We start from the raw sequence: 14051 nt of genomic DNA, 5'->3' as shown, positions 1-14051 counted from the left end.
ATGCCAGCTAGGTGGCAATATCTTGCAGGGCTGGGACAGGGTTCTCCAGAAGGTTGCATATGTTCTGAATCAGTGTCTAATATATGGTGCTGTCTCCCATGGCCAGCGCTCTAAGGTCCAGAAATCATGGGGTGGAAATGGGAGTGGTAACACTCACTGTTGTCCCTAGTGATCAGCTGGAAAATTTTTGCTTCCTGTTCCCACAACTGTATATTCCACTGGCCTAGAGGTCTTAGTCCCAGAGGGAGGAATGCTTCCACTAGGAGATACAATAATGATTCCACTGAACTGGAAGTTAAGACTGCTGCTCAGCCACTTTGGGCTTCTCATGCCTGTGAATCAACAGGCAAAGAAGTTACTGTGCTGGCTGGTGTGACTGATCCTGACTACCATGGGGAAATTGGACTACTTCTCCACAGTGGAGGTAAGGAAACCATGTCTGTGATACAGGAGATACCTTAGGGCTTCTTTTAGTATGACCATGCCCTGTGATTAATGCCAATGAAAAACTATAACAATCCAATCCAGCAAGAGTACTGATGGCCCAGATCCTTCAGGAATAAAGGTTTTGGTCACTCCACCGGGTAAAAAGGCACAGACAGCTGAGTTGCTTGATGAAGGCAAAGGGGAGACAGAATGGGTGGTGGAAGAAGGTGAAGATAGTTATAAATACCAGCTGTGATTCCATGACCAGTTACAGAAATGGATATATATATATATATATATATATATATATATATATATATATTCAGAAATGAGGATTGTTGAGGTTTGTCTACCCAACTGTGTCACTGTCCTACCTGGATGGGGGAGCCTTTCAAGAGAAGGAATCTCTTTGTACATACTGAACTGTCTTTTGACCCAAGAACACAGACTTTGACTCCCCTCATTGCCCTGGCTTGGGTGATGCACTCCAGTGGATTTGAAACATGCCCTAAGCACCAACCATCCTAGGTGATTGACTTCCAGGACACTGAGGATTTCCACATATTATGTTCTTGTGACAAGTGTCTCAGGTACAGATTTTGTGCCTATGCAGGCACAAATTACATTTAGGCTCCAATTACATTTCTTTTTCTCAGTTAATCAGTGGGGACTGTGGGATGGAACTGACTGGCTGAGGACCCTTGGTCCTTGTTGGGATTTCTGAGACGCTGTGGTCTAGGCCTGAATAAGGAGTGGAAGAAACTATCACAGGGTGGGTTTGCAGAACCCCTGGGCCTGTTGTGAGAGGGTCTCACTCTTGCATCCCTCTGCCTGGGGACCCAGAACATGTCAAGTCCTAGAGATGAGCAGACCAGAGACTGTGAGGTGAGGGAAGCATTTATCGAGTGCCTGCTGTGGGACTCTGGCTGAAGCCAAGAGGCAGAGTGTGGCCAAGGCTTCACTTAGTCTCAGGTGCCAGGGGTCTTGGGATGGACAACCCCCCACCTAGCACAGACTCAGCTGAGGCAGTTGTGTTGATACAGTGCCTTTATTTCCTGAAGCCCATAAGCTCCAGTGCAGGGTGGGTCCTCCTTGCCTAGGAGGGCATCAGGCTCTGCTTAGTGGGCAGCTCTGGGTCTTTCTCCTCACTGACTCCAAGGGGCTTGGGATTGGCCTGCGGGAGGTCAGAGTGTGACGTGGGAGTCTCCTCACATCCCCATGCCCACACCCTCCCTGGGTCCTGCCCTTCCTCACCCTACCGCTGCGTCTGCACCTTTGCCTTGGCTATGCCCCTTTGGGAAATGCCCTTCCCTGAAGACCATCTTCTGAGCACTCTGCGGACCCCCCCCCCCCGCCTTGCCTTCCCACCCAGAGCTCCTTTCGTAAGCTGTCTCTGCTCCCTGAACCGGATTCCAGGACTCACAGCTTCTCCTGGGCCAGCCCCTTCCTCTTGCTTGCTCTGGCCTTGAGCAGGGACCTGCACTCCAAGCTTTTCCAGCTCCTCCTTCAGCCTGTACAAAAAGGGGTAGGGGGGTAGGGTAGGAGGGTGGGGAGGGAGAAGGGTAGGATTGTAAAGAGACCAAGTGACAGAGTCTAGGAGGGAGCAGAGACTCCCTTAGCCACCTTCCCCTTGGGGACCGGGGGGAAGGGAAGGGCTCCATGCCCACCTCTGCCTCTCCTGCTGCAGCTGCTGGCACTTCTGCTGCAGCTGCTCCTGGCGCTGGGCAGCAGCCTCCAGGAACTCCTGGGCCTTCTTGTTCTCCTCCTCAAACAGATGCCTGAGGGTGGGCATCAGTGCTGGCAGCACCTCCCCCTCCCCATCGCCCCCCCATCCCTCTCTTACACCACAGCTGCTGCTTCCTGGCTGCGCAGGAAGAGCCCCTCAGTGATTGCCGAGCAGCCCTTGGCTCCAAACTGGGAGCACAGACGATGCTTCACATCCTCCAGCTTTGCCTCCACCAGCTTTTCTGCAGCACCAAGGGACAGATGGCAGGGCAGGGCAGGGCAGGGTAGGGCAGGGCATCCCCATTCTCCAGGCCTCACCTTCCTTGAGCAGCTGCTCCTTGCTGCTGTCCAGGGCGCCGATCTCCAGGGCCAGCTGCTCTGGCTTCTGAGAGGTAGAAAGGCGGCCTGTCCACATCTCCTGGATTCCTCCTATGTGCCTCAGAGAAGCCGATCTGGTTCTGGTCTTTACTCTGCATGCCTTACTTCCTGCTACTCTGGCCCCCCATGCATGCCAGGCATGGACCAGCCTCAGAGCCTTTCCATTGGCCATTCTGTCCACCTGGAGCTGTTTCACCCCAGATACCTGTGGTGCTATGCTGGAGAGGCTCATGAGGGTTAGTGTTCAGGAATTCTGCAAGGTTTGAAATCAGCCCTGGGGTATTCGCTACAGGGCATCCTGCAAACACCACAAATCAAGGCTGTTCTCTGGAGAGTCAGTTACCAGCCCAGCCCTGCAGCTCCTTCTCTTCCCACTCTGTGACCGCACTGAGCCCTTCCGTCCTGACATTCATCCCGTTTTCTTGTTTGGGATCCCCAGGTGGCAAACACTGGCCTGCTTGGTTCCCCACTATCTGCCCTGTGTCTGCGATGGCCCCAAACACACCCATGAATCTCCTTGATGGATAACCCCTCCTTGGTTCATCAGGGTTCCTCCTGACCACTTAAGCCCCCTGGGAGGGCATCAGGGATGGGTGGGCAGGGCCAGTGAAGAGGACAATACCGGGTGGCAGTGAGGGTGATGAGGAAGTGGACTGATCATGATTCTAACACATGGCTGCCAGGGCTTGCTCAGGAACTGGGTATGGCCATTGAGATGAAGGAGGCCTGGAGGATGACCCTGAGTTTTGGGCTGGTGCTGCCAGAGAAGATGTGGAAGGTGGAAGGAGTGGCTCTGAGTGACTCACGTGGAATTCCCAGAGGTCCTTATGCTGGCCCATCAGATCCTCCAGTTGCTCCTCAAAATCCAACCTGGGGACCAACCACATAGGATGAGGGGCCATGGGCTGAGAGACAGCCCTCCCCAACCTAGCTCAGGCTGGGGTCTTCATGCAGAGACACGGGGAAGCTCGCCCATGCTCTTCACTCTGCTGGGAGCACCTTTGCCTCCTTGACCCTCCAAGCTTCAGCTCAGCCCGCTCCTCTTCTAACCCCCATTCGTAGTATTCCCCCCACTTACAATGCATCTGGCCCCCCAGGCTTTGGGCAATGGGCTTTACCTCAACTGCCTCTGTTTGTTCTTCTCCTGCTCAATCTGGGAGTTCAGGGCAGAAATTCGCTCCTTGCACTCCTGCAGCATGGTATGCTTCCTGGCAAGAGGCAAGGCAGCCGTCATGTTTTCTGAATGTCTCCCTAGGAGGGGCCTGGGGTGGGGCTTCCACGTCCTTCTCTTGAGGTCTGTTCTAACCTTCTAGATTAAGGTCCTTCTCTGTAACTTTGTGGGAGGGGGGCATGAGCTCATGCCCTCTGGAAATGTCATTGTGAAGACTGGGGAGATCAATGTGGGCATGGTCACAAGTACAGGCACACACACATATTAGTCTCATGTGAATTTCTCAAACAGTTTCAAAGTTGGTATGCTAGGGGCTTGGGGCCTCTGGTCACAAAATGAGCAAAATAAAGATTCAGGAGGTAGGGACATGGATGCACAAGTAGTTGGGTGGATGGAGGGATAATGGATGAATGGAAAGAGACTGGTGCACAGATGGTTGGCTTGACGCCTAAATGAAGGGGCACATGAGTAGACAGCCAAGACAGCCTGCAGAAAGTCTGAAGGTACAGAATAAAAACCAGCCGAAGGCATTGGACGTTCTAGCAAATGAATGCTCGTCCCAGTGAATGAGTACCCCTAACACTACTGCCTACTGTTGGAGTCAAGGTGGGAAGATAGTCATTTGGCCTCCCCGTTTTAGGGGGAAGGTGAGAGCTGTAGGTCTATGACCGACCTCCTCTGCTTTCTCTACCAGAATGAAGGGACAGCGCCGAGCAGGGGCCAGGTGGAAGCTCTTACCTCTGTGTCTCACTTTCCTTCTCCTGGCAGTGGAGCCGGAGGATCCTCAGGGTCTCTGCAGGGAGAGGAAGTGAGGGCCCCGTGAGAGCCCATCAAGGCATGAGGTTTGGGCAGAGGTAAAAGTGCCAGATCATGCGGGGTCTCCTGGAGTTGATGGGACTTTGTCATTTACTGCACGTTTGGTGGAGGCCACAGGAGGGATGCAAGGTGATTCAGGTTTCAAAAGGCTTCTACTATAGAGAGAGTGGGCTTCTGCAGGGTGGCAAAGGCAAAAACCTGTAGATAGAGTAGCTGCAATTACCTTGCTTTTTGCTTAAGATCTCTTTCAGGCGTACTTTCTCTCCACTCACTGGAAAAAGCAGTAACATGTTCAGGCGTCAGAGTCCACACACTGAACCTTCAGGGACCGGGCTTGCCCATGGTCACATGCGTGGTTTGGTACAGCCCTACCCCCAACCCCAGATGTAGACCCCTCGAGGTGAGCCCCTTCCCCTCGGGCCCATACTCCCTGTAAGAATCCAAGGGCCCTCAAGTTGATAAAGGGTGGCTGTGAGGACCCTGTGGAATGGCAGTGTGTTTACATGGAGGGAAGAGGAAAAATAAACACATTGCATGAAGTTGGATAAGGGCTGTGAAGAGACACATCAAGCAGTTAAGAGGCATGTGACGAGGTGTGGGCAGGGTGCTGTCTCTGGGTGGGGTAATTGGGGAAGGCCTCTCTGAGAGGGGACAGTTGAACTGAGAACTGGATGATGATGTGAGGCGATAGGAACCTGTATCATCTGGGGGAACCTCCTAGCAGAGCCCCTAAGGGGTGGGGGTACGCTTGGAGGGTGTTTCCGGAACACTCCCACCCACAGAGTTGGAGCGGGGAGATTGGTAGGACCTGAGGTTGGAGAGGGGGCAGGAGCCCTTGGCCACGGCAAGGATGCTGACTGGAATATTGGGTTCAAGGCCGCACGACACCGTGGGGACCTCTGGGTCATCCCCCACAAGCTTACATGAGTCCAGTTCCTTCTGCAGGGTCTCCCAGACAGTCCGGGCCTCTCCTAGCTCCTCACTGGCTTTCTTTTTTGCTGTGCCAAACCGCAGGACATCGTGTAAGTGTCTGTCCTTGCAAACATTTCACATTTGTCTTTAAGCAAACCTAGAGGGGCCCAGATTTTACAGAGCAGGAAACAAGGCTTCCAGAGCCCAAGCCCTTCTTGTGGGGCTCAGTTGACAGCAGGACAGGTTAATAAAACATGTGAGTATAGCACCTGAGTTTAGATGGACCCGACCAACCCATGCTAAGTTTAATGCTCTGCTGTTTCAAAACACAGTAACTTTGAACAAGGAGCCCTACATTTTCACTCTGCCCCGGGCGCTGCCAGTCACGCAACCGCACCCGACAGACAAGCCAGGGTCCTGAGCCCACCTTGCTGAACTTCATTGATCCGGTTAATTAGGACCTCAATCCTGGGCTCTAGGCTCCCGGCTGCAGGGAGACAAGGAGGTTGAGTGAAGATGACAGGGCAGGTGAAGGGAGGTGGATGCCCTCCCAGGGCTCACATTCTGGCGGGGGCGGGGGGAGACAGGAACAGATGAAGAACCTGAGTCAGGTTGTGGTTAAGTGCAGTCAAGAGAAACAGACGAGGGGCAACAGATTACAAAGTGGAGTGGGACGTGCTTCTTCAGATATCGCAAGACCCCTTGAGGGCCCCAAATGAAGTGAGGGGGGCAGACCTTGCTGTTCCCTGGGTGGGGGTGGGAGACAGTGAGTACAAAGGCCTGCCCTAAGGTGGAAACACGGGTGGAAGGTGCCTGGTGAGCAAGCGAGAGGAGCAGAGATGAGGTGGAGGGAAGGTGAAACCCTGGATCCAGCAGAGTGCATGGGAACCAAATGGACGGCCAGCAAGGGGACTGCAGCTGAGTTTTGGGAAAACGTTTGTACTTCATCCCCTTATACTTGAATTTTGAATCATGGGTTCATATTTTTACTTCCAAAAATTGTTTTAAAAGTAAGAGAGAACAAATGAGTTAACTTCCCAAGGTGGTGAATTTTGGGCCTTGGAATTGATTCCACTTCTGCCTGACCCCAAATCTCAGGCTGACCCCCAGTTACAGAGGAGACATGTGACCTTTCTGCAACTTCTTCACCATTTCCATCAAGTCTTCAATTTTCTGTGAGGACTTGGCCTGCCCTGTGGAGAGAAAACCAAACATTTAAGAATTATGTAGGATCCAATAAAGATTAAAAAAAAAGAATTATGTAGGAGTGAGAAGCCTGAGGAAGGATCTGTTAACACTGGGCTGGGACTGAGGTGGGCTGAGGGCAGGTCTCCAGCCAGAGTGGTGCGTCTGCTCCTTGCCCTGAGGGAGACACTGCACAAGGGATGAACTGGCCCTTCATGGGCAGATTTTCCTAAAGGGTGAAATGACACCACAGATTTCCCCTTAGTAAAACTCAGGGCAAGGAAAGGGGTACACTCTTACTGCTGATACTGTTCAAGGCTTGGCCAAGGCTCAGGATGTAATAATGAAAGAAAAAAAAAAGAAGTGGTATTAAAAACTGGAAGCAAGGAGTCAGAAATCACTGTAACTAGTAGGTGGCATAATGAACCAGAAATTTCTAGAGAATATTACCCAAAAAAACCTTACAAGGAATAGTGAGAAAATCTAATAAGATGTCTCATTTAATATATATAAATATAAATAGCTTTCCTATATACAATTGTTATTCTGCAGCCTCCAAGTAAAATACTTCATATTAACTTGCTTATAATCAATATAGGCACTTATTTTTAACTCCTTGATGACTTAGTAGAACTAGGCAATTATTATTAATGGCATTAACATCACAATAAAAATAACTGGATATTATGAGCTATGTAACGTAAAAATTCAATGTAGGATTCTTGTAAAAAAATGACACTAATACTTGTTAAGCCTCTCAATGTAAATAACCAATTCAGAGGAAATACAGGGAGAGAGGAACGTTTTAAGTGGCACATGGGCATGCAATTAGTAACATCCACACTGGGAAACGTCACAGGAAAAACAACCCAGTTTCTTTAATTTAAATACATTTTGGGGGAAAAGGGAGAAAGGAAGACCCTTACAGACAAAAAGAGATTAAAGAAACATATCAACCAATCTCAATAAATGGACCATACTTGGATTTCGATTCAATCGAAAGCACTTTTTAAAACAGTGATGACACAATCAAGGAAATTTGAAAACTGACTAGATAGTTGATGAAACAAAGGAATTATTGTAGGCATTATTCAGATGTGACAATGCTATTGTGGTTACTTTTCTGCAAAGAGTGCTTACTTTTTAGAGAGATATATGCAAATATTGGGGTGGCCAAAAAGTTTCTTTGGGTTTTTCCATACCATCTTAACGGAAAAACCCGAACGAACTTTTTGGCCAACCCAATATCTATGGATGATATGTTATGATGCCTGGGATACTTCGAAATGAAACAGTGGAGTAGGTGGTAGGGAGTGGGTGAGGATAACGAGGAAACAAGATTGGCCAAGAGCTGATAATTGTTAAAACTGAAAGATGAGTTCATGGGGTAATTATACTTTGTTCTCGACTTAAAAAAATTTTTTTAGGACTTCCTTGGTGGTCCAGTGGTTAAGACTCTGCACTCCCAATGCAGGGAACCTGGGTCTGATCCCTGGTCAGGGAACGTGATCCCATATGCCACAACTAAAGATCCCACATGCTGCAATGAAGATCCCATGTACTGCAACTAAGACCCAGCCCAGCCAAATAAATAAGTACATATTTTAAAAAAGTTTTTTAATTGAAGTATAGTTGATTTACAATGGTGTTTTAGTTTCAGGTGTACAGCAAAGTGATTTGGTTATACGATATATATACCTTTCAGATTCTTTTCCATTATAGATTACAAGATATTGAATATAGTTCCCTGTGCTATAGAGTAGGTCATTGTTTCTATTTAATAGTGTGTATCTGTTAATCCCAATCCTAACTTATCTCTCCCACATCCCTTTCCCCTTTGGCAACCATAAATTTCTTTTCCGTGTCTGTGAGTCTATTTCTGTTTTGTAAATTTGTACCAGTTTTAGATTCCACATATAAGTGATATCATATATTTCTCTGATTTACTTCACTTAGTATGATAATCTCTAGGTCCATCCATGTTGCTACAAATGGCATTATTTCATTACTTTCTATGTCTTAGTAATAATCCATTGTATATATGTACCACATCTTCTTTATCCATTCATCTGTCAATAGACATTTAAGTTGCTTCCATGTCTTGGCTACTGCAAACATTGCTGCTATGACACTGGGGTGCACGTATCTTTTCGAATTAGAGCTTTCGTCTTTGCCGGATATATGCCCAGAAATGGGATTGCTGGATAATACGGTAACTCTATTTTTAGTTTTTTTTTTTTTTTGAAGAACCTCCATACCGTTCTCCATAGTGGCTGCACCAGTTTATATTCCCACCAACCGTGTAGGAGGGTCCCCTTTTCTCCACACCCTCTCCAGCATTTATTATTTGTAGACATTTTGATGGTGGCCATTTTGACCAGTGTGAGGTGATGCCTCATTGCGGTTTTGATTTGCATTTCTCTAATAATTAGCAATGTTGAGTATCTTTTCATGTGCCTGTATATATTTTTTTGTATATGCTTAAATTTATCCATAATAAAAAGTTTTAAAAAAATTAAGCAACCAACCAATCAAACAATATAGAGAAGGTAAATAATCATTTCTACGTAAGCATGGAGAAATGGAGAGAACAATTAACGAAAAACTACACAAATGGCTAATAATATTTGAAAAGACGTACACTACTTCAGTCATAATTAAAGAGATGAAAATAATATGTTGCATCTAGCAGGTTGGTAAAGATTAGTAAATCTGATAAGGCCCAGTGTTTGTGATGATGTAGGGAAACGGGCAGTAACACTGACAGACTGTGGAAACTGATGCAACCTTTTGGAGGCCAGTCTGGCTACATCAACATTTTGAAGACAAAATTCCACTTCTAGGAATTTATCCATCGGATAAAAGGTATGTTAAATGACACTGAAGCAATATTTATGTCAAAAGTGGGAAAAAAACGTGAACGCCCATCAGTAGAGAACTGTGCATGGGATTTAGCTGTTCCCTCCCCACGTTTTCGTACCACCATCTAGGCTACAGGGACTATCCAGTCCATGCATCTATAGGTTTTGTGTGATCCTCTAGGAAGGTGGCCAAAAACGGGGAAAAATAATTTAAATGTTAAAATTTGTGCCAGATGGGCTACTGCAAAGCCTTTAACCCACTAGTCTTCCTATCATCTGAGTGTGGTACCAAGTTGAAAGGATGTCCTCTGCCTCCTTTTAGCTACTTAAGCGGCGCAGATGGGGCAAACGAGGCCAGCGAGAGGTGAGTGATAGGACGGGGGCCTGTGGGTGAGTCCTCGCGGCTGCCGGCAGAGCCGCGACACCCCTCCGGAGGGGACGGAAGTCGTTTTTCCCCACGTCCGCCCTGACTCGAGGCGGCGCCCGCGTGCGCTCCCTGCCCGCCCAGCCCTCTATCGCCCGGCTCCCGCCGTAGGCCTCGACAGAGGCCGCCGCCGGCCCCGGCTCTACCTCCGGCTTCGTCAGCCCGGCCCACGGCTCCCGCCTGCTCCGCGCTCGAAGGCCCCGAGCGCCCAGCCATTTCCTCTCAGTTTGGCGCCTCAGCTTGGATTAGACGGAACCCGCGCCGGGGGCGGGGCTCCCTCAGCACGCCTGCGCAGTGCGCCCCGCGCCGGATCCCTTCGAGAGCGGGCCGCGGAGTAGACAGTTGGGCAAGCGCCAGTGCGCATGCTTGAGACCTCCCGGTGCAGATTCAGCGCAGAGCAGGCGAGGGCGGCGCCTGGTCTTCCAGGCTTGCGATTGGCCGGTTGAGGAGCCGGTGACCTGCGAGAGTGTAGAGGCCTCCCTAGAGCCCGCCCCACGTGACGTCACCCGCGTTGCGGCCAGTGGGCCAGAGCCTGGCGGTGGGGAGTCGAGTTTGATTTCCGTCTCTGCACGCTGAGGCGAGGTTTCCGGTTTACCCAAAACCTCCGCGTGGGCGTTCTGGACCGAGGCCGTGAGTTGGCCCCACCTGACTCATCTTGGCCGCCCTTCTCGGCTGGACGCGGAGGAGAGCGCAAGGGTGCAGCGAGACCCTGATTCTTCCCAGCGTGATCTCGAGGCTGGCCCTGCCTAGCGTGACACATTCTCAAGGGAGGCGGGGCCGAAGGGTGGACGATGTCGGGTCTGTAGGGCGGGCTGTGGGTGGAGAACTGCCGCGTTCCTCTGTGGGTGTGGAAGGACCGTGGTGGACCTCAGGTCTGCATGTGGAGGGGAGGTTCAGCCAGGCTCCCTGCCGGCGCTGGATGGGGCAAAATTCACGTTTTGGGGGAGGCCGGTGGACCTGGTTGCAGGCGGTGCAGGTGACAGTTACCAGCCTGAGTCTGGGCATCTGAGTGTTCACTGTGCACAAATCCTGTTTCAAGACATCCCACCCCTCGTCTTCCTCACCTGCTGACCGGGATCCAATCACGACAGTAACAGCGAAGTGTGAGGAGCAGTTTTGAGCACTTCCTGTGCGAAGCCTTGCTCTAAGAGCTGCCGTCAGTTTTCCTCATCTGTAGTCTAGGAATAGTAATAGCAAACAAGAACTAACATGTAAGGAGGGCTTCCTGTGCCAGAACAGTTCCTGTTCCCGTCATGGTAGGAGATTAGTTCATGTAATCCTGTCAACGGACAACCTGGCTGGGCTCCCCCTCGCTCACTCTGCTCAAGCCACCAGCCTCCTTCCTCAAGATAAGCAGGCTCAAACCCACCTTAAGCCTTTACAAAGGCTGTCACCGCTACCACATGCACTTGTGAAGTTTTCAGAGCTTGAACTGTCTCGTCGACGTGAACATGCTGTCTGAAAATCCATAGCTCTCGTGACACGGATACGCTTGTGAAAAGTCACAGTGTAAGAATCGGGATTCGGGGTCCAAGCAAAAGTCTGACTGGGGACCAGGGTCAGGGAGAGGGTCGAGAGTCAATGTCAGAGGCCAGATTCGGAGTCGCTGTTCATTGTTAGGATCAGCCTCAAGGTCAGGGACAGGGATGGGAATTAGAGATTCGAGACCACGGCCATTCCCGCCCAAGATCATGGTTCAAGTCAGGGACTACTGACCCAAACTATGGCAGAATGGACCATGATCTCCTTGCTACTGGGGCTACTTCTTTGGGAATGAACTGATACATGCAAGATATGGCCAGACCAAAGGTTCAAGTGACCCTTGAAGCCAGAGCCCATCTTGTACAGACTGCCTGGGGTTAGGGGTTAGGGTCAGGGTTAAGGACCCTCACCCCTAGGGTCAGGGTTGGGCTCTGGCTCAAAATCCAGGGTCAGTGTCAGTGTTGGGGATCAGGGTCACTGCTAGGCTAGAGTTTAGGGCTGGGGTCGGGGTCAGAGTTTAGGGTTATGGGTCAGGATTAGAGAGGTTTGGAGGGTTAAGACTTAGAGCTTAGGGAGTCAGGGTCCGCAGTCTAGGGGTCTGGGGCTAGGGTTTTTACAGTTTAAGGTTATATATCAGGGGATTAGGGTTAGAGGTTAGGGTGTTAGAATCAGAGGATTAGGGTTAGAGTTAGGTTTAACCATAACTGGTCCTCTTCCCCCTCCTCACTCTCCATCTTTGTGAGGCCTCCACGAAGGGCAGGAGTGGCCCAGGGTTACACATGAGGAAGGTAAGCTGAACCATTGATTTTCTGTACCCCAGTACTGGGCTCTGATAGAAGAATGAAATGTCTACTCTGGTCACTGATGGTTTGAAATCTAACCCTACTCAGTCAAGTGTTGTGGAGGGCCCCAGAAGTCCCACAGGGTGTCCCTCTGTCCTCCCACCCTCTGTATGCCCACTCTGTCTGGGCAGCCCCAGGTTCCAGCACAGCCCTGACACACAGAGCACTCAGAAGGCACGTGTGGATTTATATAGGACTGGGGGTAGCGCCCTGCCAGCCCCCACGTGCTGCATACTTGAAGGCTGGTTGGGCCCTCCTGGGACTGAATAGGTCCTTTGTCCTATTCAGGTGGCCAGCGGTAGACAGTCAGGTCTTAGCCAGGACAGCCCTTGACCTTCAACCATCCAGGCAGGCATTTGCAGTCCTCTAGCTCAGGCCAGCCTGGGCCCTGTCAAGCACTTGTTGCCAGTCAGTGAGCTGACCATGTTACTGTGCAATTGAATAGCTACCTGGACAGCATAGACAACCCCCTGGGTGGTTCAATTCCCTACATCCATGTGATTGAGAGAAGTGTCTCTTCCCTCACAGCCTCATAGCCTGCCAAGAGAAGTAATAACCCTCCAAACACTGAGTGTGGCCCTGGCCACAACATCCAAACAGCAGACTGTTACCCCACAATTCTTTGGCCTTCCAGTTGTAATAAACTTTTGACACTCATACTTGTTAAGACTCAAGGATATGGGGGCCGCTGGGCCTCCCAACGTGCAGTTTCTCACTGGGGCCGCGTGGTCTCAGTGAGCCACGTGAGCTTAGGGCTCAGCCCTGTGTCCTCCAGAAAGCTTGCCAACTGTGGATTGTGTGGCATGGAATAACCCTTGAAACTCCTACTGCTTCACTAAGCTAGAGTTTCCTTACCACCCAGTGTTCGGTCTCTGCTCTTTGGAAAGGAGAGAGAAAAGACTGGAAAATGAGCAATTTTATTCTTCAAGGATGGGTGATTAATGTGGCCAGGGGCAAGGTGTGACTCCTGGGCTCCCACCTCCCAGAGTCACAAATGAAGTCTGTGTGCCTTTTGAGGCACAAGGGCGATCAGGGCCAGTCTCTGTTGTGAGGACCCGATGCCCAAAGCCAGAGCCTTGAGTTTACCACCAACAGCACAGTTGCTATTCTAGCAAGTGGAAGAGCCTCCTGCCATCAAGGAAGGACAGCAAGAGTTGCCCAGACGCTAGTGCACAGTCTCTGGTCCTGTGAAACGTGATTACACGTGAGCATGAGCTAGCTCTTCGATGCTTTCTGGTTCTGGAAATCGTATAGGAGGTGGTTCACAGCAGGTGAAGCTAATGCTGTCAGTGGAGAGGTGGTGAAGCCAAAGGTCTGCAGTTCAGACTGAAGGTGCCTATGTCAGTGTGCATACAAGAGAAAACCATCTCGTGTGAGTGTAGGTCAGGCTCGTTTAAGAAGAATGCAGTCGGGCTTCCCTGGTGGCGCAGTGGTTAAGAATCCGGCTGCCAATGCAGGGGACACGGGTTCGTGCCCTGGTCAGGGAAGATCCCACATGCTGCGAAACAACTAAGCCCGTGCGCCACAACTACTGAGCCTGCGCTCTAGAGCCCACAAGCCACAATTACTGAATCCTGCACGCCTAGAGCCCATGCTCTGCAACAAGAGAAGCCACTGCAGTGAGAAGCACGTGCACCGCAATGCAGAGTAGCCCCCGCTCGCCGCAACTAGAGAAAGCCTGCACACAGCAACGAAGACCCAGTGCAGCCAAAAATAAATCAATAAAATAAAATAAGAAGAATGCAGTCGTGTTATGCTTATAACCTGTTTTTTTTTTTTTTTTTTTGCGGTACGCGGGCCTCTCACTGTTGTGGCCTCTCCTGTTGCGG

The 14051-nt window shown here is 50.3% G+C and overlaps 1 protein-coding gene across 2 annotated transcripts; it reads right to left on the bottom strand.

Moving 5' to 3' along the window:
- Nucleotides 1-1468: 1468 nt before the first annotated feature.
- SYCE1 (synaptonemal complex central element protein 1) lies at nucleotides 1469-10456 on the bottom strand. Of its 2 annotated transcripts, none has more exons than XM_081239787.1 (13): nucleotides 10045-10456; nucleotides 6559-6621; nucleotides 5856-5915; nucleotides 5440-5514; nucleotides 4740-4787; nucleotides 4439-4493; nucleotides 3648-3737; nucleotides 3336-3399; nucleotides 2470-2536; nucleotides 2270-2393; nucleotides 2094-2204; nucleotides 1850-1937; nucleotides 1469-1600 (listed from the first exon to the last, which is right to left on the bottom strand). In XM_081239787.1, exons 1-13 carry the CDS (start codon nucleotides 10112-10114, stop codon nucleotides 1523-1525), a joined length of 993 nt encoding a protein of 330 aa, XP_081095913.1. In that variant the 5' UTR covers nucleotides 10115-10456; the 3' UTR covers nucleotides 1469-1522. The 2 variants fall into 2 exon arrangements, with proteins under 2 accessions (XP_081095913.1, XP_081095914.1); XM_081239788.1 differs by having other exon boundaries at nucleotides 2470-2533.
- Between the last annotated feature and the right edge of the window lie 3595 nt (nucleotides 10457-14051).

The sequence above is a fragment of the Mesoplodon bidens genome, assembly GCF_964165515.1.
Source record: "Mesoplodon bidens genome assembly, chromosome: 1".
Taxonomy (NCBI): domain Eukaryota; kingdom Metazoa; phylum Chordata; class Mammalia; order Artiodactyla; family Ziphiidae; genus Mesoplodon; species Mesoplodon bidens.
This window is presented reverse-complemented; position numbering and strand designations above follow the sequence as displayed.